This window comes from Mirounga angustirostris, unplaced genomic scaffold, assembly GCF_029215605.1.
Source record: "Mirounga angustirostris isolate CCGP_5_RB_7025 unplaced genomic scaffold, mMirAng1.0.hap1 SCAF_1, whole genome shotgun sequence".
Classification (NCBI taxonomy): Eukaryota; Metazoa; Chordata; class Mammalia; order Carnivora; family Phocidae; genus Mirounga; species Mirounga angustirostris.
The window spans coordinates 154378994-154389206 of record NW_026991709.1 but is presented as its reverse complement, the minus strand read 5'-3'; the positions used below and the strand labels follow the sequence as shown (position 1 = coordinate 154389206).

The 10213-nt window shown below is 41.4% G+C and overlaps 1 protein-coding gene across 14 annotated transcripts in view; it reads left to right on the top strand.

Annotated features, from left to right (window-relative positions):
• Nucleotides 1–2131: 2131 nt before the first annotated feature.
• CLASP2 (cytoplasmic linker associated protein 2) overlaps nucleotides 2132–10213 on the top strand; it is a 184359-nt gene continuing 176277 nt past the window's right edge. For all 14 annotated transcript variants that reach the window (XM_045904135.3, XM_045904129.3, XM_064590567.1 and 11 more), the window contains exon 1: nucleotides 2132–2543. In XM_045904135.3, the coding sequence (XP_045760091.1) occupies nucleotides 2349–2543 (195 nt within the window). In that variant the 5' untranslated portion in view covers nucleotides 2132–2348. The remainder of the gene's footprint in view (nucleotides 2544–10213) is intronic.

Genomic DNA, 10213 nt, shown 5'->3' with positions numbered 1-10213 from the left:
TTAAGTGTGGTTATTGAAAAATAAAATAAAAAATGTATTTTTCTCTGGGTGCCTGCATGGCTCAGGGGGTTGAGCATCCAACTTGTGCTTGTGTCTTTCTGCTCAGGTCATGATCAGGTCATGAGATGGAGCCCTGCCTTGGGCTCCGCTCTCAGCATGGAGTCTCCTTGGGATTCTTTCCCTCTTCCTCTCCCCCCTCCCCGCCCCGGGATTCTCTCTCTCTCAAATAAATAAATCTTTAGAAATGTATTTTTCTCAATTTCTGTGTATTATTTTTCATAAGGCTACTAAGTTCATTAAGTTTTTTGGATCTTACTATTCAGTAGGTGGTATTTCTTAGGTTTGTTGGTTGTTTTTTTTTTATCTAGAGGTATGTGAAAAAAATGACTGAGATACTAAGTGCTGTGAGCTAGAAAGTCTTGAGAACTTTCTGTTCTAATGATGTTTAACCTAGGATAGACAACAGTGATATAGAGAAATATGTAGATTTTGTAGTGTTGCAACAGTCAAGACTACATTTTGTAGATAAACTTTTCCCCCAGGAAACCCCTTCTTTAATTAGTTAATTCCTATGTACCCTCAAATCTCAATTTAAATATAACCTCTTGCAGGAAGCCTTCCCTGATTTACAACTGTCCTACTCCCATTCGCAGCGCCACCTAGATAAGGAACCTCTCATCTAGGCTTCCCAAAACCCTTTGCTTATCCCATTGTAGCATCCTGGAAATTTTTTTTTTTTTCTTCTCTATTTGAGTTTGTTGTGGGTGGAGATTTAAATGAACTTTGTATCTATGGAATCTGGCAATCTCTGGCATGTAACAAGTGGTCAGAAGATATTTGTTGATAAATTAATGAAACACACACAGGTTTATATGGGTAATAGTAACCAGTGTTTACTAAGCATTTTATAGGTACTTCCAGGGTTATTCAAATGACATCTTATTATCTTATAACTTGAAGACTATTTAGTTTTTTTGTGACTTGAAGATGATCTAGTGTGATCCCTGAGTTCAGAAAGGTGAATGGAGGGCTAGGAGTAGCAGTCACTTTTGTCTAAAACTAATGACCCTGACCATACTAAATCCGGTGGAGAATGTGGAGCAACTGGATCTCTCAAGCACTGCTGGTGAGGGTGTAACATGGTCAAGCCACTTTGGACAACAATTTGGCAGTTTCTCCTCAAGTTAAATACACGCCTATCTGAAGATCTAGTAATTCCAGTCCTCAGTGTTTATCCAAGAGAAAAGAAAACATGTGCCAACACAATGGCTTACACACTAACGGTTATAGCAGCTTTATACATAATTATTAAAAAGATGGAAACGCAAAGATCTATACACAGGTTAATGGGTCAACAATTGTACTGCTTCCATACAATGGACTTCTACTCAGCAGTAAAGAGGGACTACTGAAACACCAACAGTACTGGGTAAATCTCAAAACATTATGCTAAGGGGAAGAAGTCTGGCTCAAAAGAGTACAGACTGTATGAAGTGATGTGATGTTAAAGAACGGGAAAAACTACGCTAAGGTAATAGAAATTAGATTAGAATTGCTCGGGAGGGAGTGGTTATTGACTGGGAAGTTCCTGGAACTTACCGGAGTGGTGGGAATGTGCTACATATTCGTTGGTGCTGTGGTTACCCTGGTGAATACATTTGCCAAAAACTCATAGACTGTACACTTAAAATACGTGTGTCTTATTCCATGTAAATTAAACCTCAGTTAAAAAAAAAAAAATTACATGGTGACCCAATCAACCATGGTGATTGGAAGCAGGGGTCATGGTGTTCTTTTATGAGGAAGTGTATTCTTACAAGGTTAAAAAAAAAAGTGTGGAGATGGGGAAGGGGGATTTCCAAGTACCAGAAACTTGCCCAAGTACTGACTTCAAGCAGAAGAAAACTTGGAAGCGTTCTCTATCTTACAGAGTGAGGGAAGGACGCTGCGATAGTAGATGCCCGATATGGGCCAGCCTCTAGAAAGGTGCTGATCCAGTTGGACCCCAACTCCCACCAGGGGTCCCACTATGCCCAGCGGCTTCCTCGGGAGCAGCCGCCGCCGGCAAGTTGCAGTCGGGAGGGGAGGGCGCTCGCCGGCGTCGCGCTGACGTCACGCGCGTGCTGACGTCGGCGGCGGCCGCGGCCTCTAAAGCGAGCTGGGTTGCGGGGGGCGCCGAGTTTGAGCAGTTTGGGGGCCGCTCGGCGCCTGGCGCTAGTCCCGCCGCCCGCCGCACCCCGTGAGCCGGGCGTCGGCCGCACCGAGCGCGTCCGGCCCGTTCCCGCGGGGACCCGCGCTGGCGGCTGGGCGGCGCTCGGCAAAAGTTGGTCCCTCACGGGCGGGCGGCCATGGAGCCCCGCAGCATGGAGTACTTCAGCGCCCAGGTGCAGCAGAAGGACGTCGGCGGCCGCCTGCAGGTCGGCCAGGAGCTGCTGCTCTATCTCGGCGCCCCCGGCGCCATCCCGGACCTGGAGGAGGACCTGGGCCGCCTGGGCAAGACGGTCGATGCGCTCACCGGCTGGGTGGGCTCGAGCAACTACCGGGTAAGCGGCGGCGGCGCGGCCGGGCCGGGCACGCCCTCTCCGGCCAGCCCTTTAATCCCGGACGCGCGCGACCAGCCAGGCGAGCCCCCGGGGTGCGCCTGGCGCCTCGGAACCGCCCCGTGAAGGGGAAACCTGTAGGCTCAAGGGTCCCTGGACGCGAGTCGGGGACTTAGTTCCCACCAGGACCAAGTTTTTCCCCAGTTGTGAACAATGACAAATTCAGCGATTCCGTGACACAGTGCGGAGTTTTTTTGGCATTAGGACACAATGTTTAATCAGCTATTTAAAAAATCATCGATACTTTGCATACAGAAAGCGCTCGAAGACTTTTTGCATTTGCACGTATCTTGTAAACACTGTTAGACCAAGACATAGGACATTAGGATACAATATTTAAGTTCAAAAGAGTGTCAATTAATTCCTCTTAATTAGTGCTTTTTATCTTACTTAATCTTGTTTCTTTTTTTCTTTTTAAAATTTTGAGTCTGGAAGGTTGTGCTCTTCGTTTCTAAGGGATCTTTAGAGCTTAATGAGGTGCCTGATTGCCTGATTAAGTTTACCGTTAAATCTAATACGAAGGTGCTGACCCCGGGGCATTATGTATTTGTTTTTCATTTATTGTCGACGGAAAGTAGTTGAACGCTTCCTGTTAATTTGTTTTGCTGCAGTTGAGGACTGACTCGGATTTGAAACCTGTGTACTAGTAGGTGACCTAGTGAAACGTGTCCCAGTGGATTAGTTGATGATGAAAAAAAATTACGAGTTACAAGAAGAATGAGTATTTTTGAAGAGCTGGCAGTAGGCAGGCTGTAATGTAGCCAAGTTGAGAGACCAGGTAAATATTCTGTACTGAGCCTGTACTGTAGTTTTTAGCAGTTATTTTTCTTTCTAGTCTTCTGGTGGCAGTGTTGCTTTAAAATGCTGGCTCAAATCTACGGATGAAGTGATTTTTCTAAGTAATTTTTGCTTATAATCCTGCGAATAGGCTGTACTTTGAAAGCTTTTATTGTCCTAGAGTAGAAAGTCAAACTCTGCAATTACTGTGCAGATTTAATGGTGAAACTTAACATGAGTCTTGGAAGGGGTTGACTTTTACAAGGATAATAAACCCTATGGGAATTAACCACCTTGATGCTCTATTACATACTATTTCATTATTTTTTAAAACTTTAGAAAACGTTAATATTGAATAATATATCAACTGTTTGGGAGGTTATTATTTCTTTGGGAGAAACAAGCTAAATTTACTTACACTGTGAGAACATATGCACACTCAAGATAATTGATTTTATGTTGCAACATAGGCTGTTGTAGAAAGTCAGCTCTTTGGTAATGCTTGCTCCCCTTCCCAAGTGAAGGGTGTCACCTACGCTGGCCATAGGGAGTTGGCTTTGGACCATTTCAATCTTCAGATATACCATCGTGTCACCTTCTACGTCAGCCATGGTGAGTTGGCTTTGGACCATTTCACTCTAAAGATGTACCTTCAGTGAATGGCATTTGACCAGTCCCATCTCTTGAAACACATCTCTTGGCTTCTGTAATACCACAGTATCCCAGTTTTTCTTTAATGTCTTTAAGCACTACTACTTAGTGCTGTATTTTCCTTTCAACTGGTCCCTAAGAATTAGAATCCATCAGGGATCTGACCAGGTTCTCATCTCTTTACTACACATTCTCTCCATGCTCCTTACTAGATACTGTAGCCTGAGGCAGTTTACACAATCAGAAGAAAACTGCCACAGGCTTCCACAACCTTACCTACACACGCCCTTGTAGCTGTGCTGTATATTCTACCTTCTTCTCTGTTTCACTTACTGTATCAATCCCACTACATGAATTTTAGATTCCATGGTCTCTTGCCTACTTAAGGCCATTAATTCATCAATTCTACTTTCTCCTTCTTGAGTCATTAGTTCCCTTCTTTCTACTGGATGCTGTATATAAAACCTTTTCTGACGTTGTTAGAGGGCATTTGGGTTAGTTTCTTGCTTGGGTTTTATAAACTAAGTTACCAAACTAGGTCATCATTTTTTACCCAAGGTACAATAACATATTTAAGTCTTTAGGAAAAAAAGCGTATCATGGAATTTTTTGAACATACACACAAATAGAGAATTGTACTTAAATTTCAAATTATGCTGAACAAAATACAGTTTTCTTCAGATTTGATACTACTTTAGAATTTGAATATCTTAATAACCATCATTACTTCCAAAAATTTGAGTGATTATACTATATGTTGGGTATTGTTCTAGATACTGAGGATCCAGCTGTGAACAAGACTAGTAAATCTCATTCATTTAGCTTCATTTGGATATTTATTGAGTACCTACCATGAGCAGGCACTCTTCTAGGTACTTCAGATACAATAGTGGGAAAACAAAAATCCTTGCCTTTGTGGACTTAGATTCTAGTGGGGGTAGAGGAATACACACAGATGAGTAGAATCTATAATATGTTAGAGGTGGTAAGTACTTTGGAGAAAAAAAGCAGTGAGGGGAATAGGGAGTGTTGGGTAGGATGCAGGTAGTCAAGAAAGGGAGGTGAAATTTGGGTGTAGACGTGAAATAAATATAGGAGTGATGGATGATTTAGGCAGAGGAAACTGCAAATGTGGAGGCCCTAGTTCTGTGGAGGAACATAAAGGACAACATGGCTAGAGTTTATAAGTGAATGATGTGTTAAGAAAGATGAAACTGGGGAGGCAGGTGGAAAGAGCCTTACAGGATTTTATTCAAAGTCAGTGGAGGGTTTTATGTAGAGGGATGGCTGCTTTGTGGAGAGTAGATTGTAAAGATGGCAATGTTGAGAAGTGCAAGATTTTGAGATACACTTTGGTGATAGAGCCAGTGGGACCTCCTGTTGGGTTGAGAGAGAGGAATTAAGGATAATTACCTTTTTTTTTTTTTTAGATTTTATTTATTTGAGAGAGAGAGACAGAGATAGAGAGAGAGCACAAGTGGGGAGGAGAGGGAGAAAGGCTCCCCACAGAGCAGGGAGCCCGATGCGGGACTCGATCCCAGGATCCTGGGATCATGACCTGAGCCGAAGGCAGACGCTTAAGTGACTGAGCCACCCAGGCACCCAATAATTGCCTTTCTTGAGCACCTCTCATATACTTGGCAAATTGATGGAGGAGTACTTGAACCTAGGGAGGTTAAGATTTTCCTACTCCCTTACTTTACTTTTCTAAAACTCTTCAGTATCCTATCATTTATCAGCTCTACTTTTTTATATTTATCTGCAAATGTAACAGTAAGTTGAGTCTAAAAATGGAGAAATAAATAGCATTTATATAACTATGAAGTGCTGAGCTAAGTAATATGCTAAGATTTCAAGTCTTCTCAGAATCCAAAATCACAGCCCCTTTGCCATTTGAAGGATGAGACTTTCCAATGTCAGCTTCACCTTGATTGTATTTCTTATAAACTGTTAGTTTCTTAAAATATACCATTTCTTAGCTTGCTTAAACAAAAATTGTTTGAGATCTGTCTTTATATATGGACCTTGCCTATTCTTTTTTTTTTTTTTTTTAAAGATTTTATTTATTTATTTGACAGAGAGAGAGACAACGAGAGAGAGAACACAAGCAGGGGGAGTGGGAGAGCGAGAAGCAGGCTTCCTGCAGAGCAGGGAGCCCGATGCGGGGCTCGATCCCAGGACCGTGGGATCATGACCTGAGCCGAAGGCAGATGCTTAACGACTGAGCCACCCAGGCGCCCCAGCTTACAATAAAGAATGTCCACATTTTTAATCTTTTACTGTAAACGTTCTTTTACATTGTCTCCTTGCATGAGAGTTTCATTAGGGCAGTGATTCTGAACCCTGTCAGATTCAGTGCCCTCTTTTAATGTCTCCCTTATAATCCTGAAATAAAATTTATAGATAATACTGAGGACACATAATTTTTTAAAATCCCAATAATGTCCTAGCTGTACTAAAAAAGGAAAATTATATGTAATTTGTAATGGGATAAAATAGAGTTCAGTATGTAAATGCCCCATAATGGTAGCTAGATGGCTGTACCAGTACATAGTTTTGCTGTAGATGCTACCACAGCCAGTTCAGACCACTAGGGGTGTGTGGTTGCTGGGGATTCAGACTTACAAGTGGCATTACTATTGGTGATTGTGATATCCTAGAACTCTAAATCCTGAACCTTATTTTTGTTGAGTACTCCAACTTAAAGAGTTTGACCACCCCAATCCAGTTGGCTTTTAACTATCCCACACTCCTCTAGTCTGAGCTTCCATTTCTTGGTCAATCAATCACACCCAGCATTCATTGTTGTTGTTGTTTTTTAAAGATTTTATTTATTTGACAGAGAGAGACACAGCAAGAGAGGGAACACAAGCAGGGGGCAGTGAGAGAGAGAGAAGCAGGCTTCCCACCGAGCAGGGAGCCTGATGTGGGGCTCGATCCCAGGACCCCGGGATCATGACCTGAGCCGAAGGCAGACGCTTAATGACTGAGCCCCAGGCACCCCTCCCAACATTCATTCTTAATTCTCTTCTCCCTGTTCATACTCGTTTATGGTCGTGATTTGATAAAATGGAATCCTGGTTAATCCAGCTCTGCCTACCCCCACACCTGTGGTGCCTACACCTGCAACTAAAGGTAGATGGAGAAGAACACAAAACCTCTGATTTCATTTTAAATTTCTGACCTTCAAGGGGGCCCTTATTGGTGGCTGGCAATCATACTGTATTTTCTAGTTCATTCAGTCTTAGACAAACTATTTTATATCTGTTCCGCTCCCCCTCAGACCTACCAGTATCTATTCTATATTCAGTGTCAGCTAATGGCCTTACTTGCTACTTTCCTGAGAAAATTGAAAGAATTGGAATTTCTTAAGATTCCCATTAGGGTGTGTACCCACCTCCCAGCATTTATACCCATAGCAGGCTCTCAGTGTTTGTTAAATCTAAATTAAAGCACATTTGTCCCTTGATTTACCAGCTGGAAAACTTATTTACTAAAACCATGCAAAAGAAAAGTTCTAGGCTCTGATAATTTCAAACAGGATTTTCATTTACTTGAATGGCTGGCAGCAGGGCTGCTAAGTATGGCCATGTACCTTTGGGCCGCACAGCTCCAAGGAATAACAGTGTGTTGTACTACCCCCTCCCCCAGTTTAGAATAACTGTTTTTGGGTATATGTGTAGAAGTGGAAATATTGGATTATACTTCTCCTGTCTTGTCCCGCTCACTTGATCTAGAATTAATCAGTACCTTTAATTTTAAGTCATTTGTTTCCCTCCTTTTTTTGAGGGAAATAGTTTTATTATTTATATAATTACATAAAAATAACCTGTTAATTCTTTTTAGGTTTTCAATTTTGTAAGCCATCAGGTTTTACTTACTTAATCTGTGCATAGAAGCTCTACTTGACAATTACTCTATCCCATTCTTTTTTTTTAAGATTTTACTTATTTATTTATTTGACAGAGAGAGAGAGACAGCGAGAGAGGGAACACAAGCAGGGGGAGTGGGAGAGGGAGAACGGGATTCCTGCTGAGCCGGGAGCCTGATGCGGGGCTCCATCCCAGGACCCTGAGATCATGACCTGAGCCAAAGGCAGACGCTTAATGCCTGAGCCACCCAGGCGCCCCTCGTCTATCCCATTCTTTACTCATTTTCTTAGATGCTGAGTTAATTTGTGGAAAAAATGTCCTGTAAACCATTAATATTTCCTAATGAGAGGAGCATTACAGGAAGTCTGCTTCTTACAAAGAATACATATCTTTTTTTCTTTTCTGCTTATGGTGGAAAACATCTGTGATTATGAATTAAGCTTATCTTCTTCCTAGATTTCAAGAATTGTTGTTAGGCTGACTTTTACATGGGAAATTCTAGTTGTGATTCTTAAATTGCAAGTAGTCATTACTATCTCGTGCGTTTATTTAGCTTTATTGTTGTTGGACAACATTTCTGATTTAAACTATTTGGAAAATTAAACATACTGAATTAAATGAAACTCTGGCCAAGGTGACAACTTGTGTGTGATTTTATTGACATCACATTAGTTACTCAGATATGTTAAACCACCTCTCATTCAGAGGTGAAAAGGGAGAGTGAGAAAGAGAATGGGAAAATGACCCTAAAGGTTCTGGGACTTCTTGGGGTTAATAAAATTTCATAAATTTTTTTAAATTTCAGTTTTATGACTTTAAAACACCCTAAAATTTAAGCTTGGTCTTAGCCCCAAATTTGCTTTTTAGAGTTTCTGTTTTTCTGCCTGTTAAAAAATATTATTTTTGCTTTTAGTTTTTTAAATATTTTATGTTTTATACTTTTATATTTATAATTTAATATGTTTCTATTTTTGCTTTTGTATTTTATATGTACCTGTTAGAAAGTACACTAGTTTTGCTTTTATGTTTTAAAGGACCTGAATGGAGGGGCGCCTGGGCGGCTCAGTCGGTTGAGCAGTCTGCCTTTGGCTCAGGTCATGATCCCAGAGTCCCAGGATCGAGCCCCCCGTATCAGGCTCCCTGCTCAGTGGGGAGCCTGCTTCTCCCTGTGCCCCTCTCCTCTGCCCTCTGTTCATGATGTCTTTCTCTCTCGAATAAATAAATAAAATCTTAAAAAATAATAAAATAACCTGAATGGAGGCATTTGAGTTCGTAAGGAAGTGGTGGGGAGCAAATTGGAAGATAGCTCTAGTTGTTTTCTTCTCTTCTTTCTTGATGGTTTCTTATTCTACTGAAAGGACCCTTAGCCAAGATGTAGGCTAAGTTGAAAGATGTCCAAATGGAAATTCAGGAAAGTCATGTGTCTCTAGCTCCATGGTAAATTTTGATATTTGCTATATCAAATTCACCCACCATATTCTTTAGGAATGTGTTGGCTTATTATTGGGTCTTTATTTACTAACCCATGTGAATTTTAGAATCAGTCAAGTTGCACTAAAAAATTGGGGCTTTTATTGGAATTACATTGAATATCCTCTTTGGGGGGAAAATTGGATATCTTTTTTTTTTTTTTTTAAGATTTTATTTATTTGACAGAGACACAGTAAGAGAGGGAACACAAGCAAGGGGGAGTGGGAGAGGGAGAAGCAGGCTTCCTGCGGAGCAGGGAGCCCGATGTGGGACTCGATCCCAGGACCCTGGGACCATGACCTGAGCCAAAGGCAGTTGCTTAATGACTGAGCCACCCAGGCGCCCCAAATTGGATATCTTTATAATGACCTCTTTTACCCATGAAAATTATTTGTGCTTTTTTTTTTTTTTAAGATTTTATTTATTTTTTTGAGAGAGGGAAAGCAAGCGGGAGAGCACCAATGGAGGGAGAGGCAGAGGGAGAGGGAGAAGCAGACTCCCTATTGATCAGGGAGCCCGATGTGGGGGCTCGATCCCAAGACCCTGGGATCATGACCTGAGCCAAAGGCAGATGCTTAACTGACTGAGCCACCCAGGTGCCCCTGTGTTTTCTTCAATATGTCTCATTAATGTTTCATTATTTTCTCCAAATAGGTCTTAAACACATTTTGTTAGATTTATTCTAATAGTTATTGAGAGTATAAATCCTATTTTTTTATTTTTAAAAAATTATGCTTTCTGATATATTGAAATGAAATGGCATTTTGGATATTGATTTTTGCGACCAACCTGCCTGTAATTCAAAACATTTTTTCTGCAGTTTGTGGATTCTTTTAGGTTTTC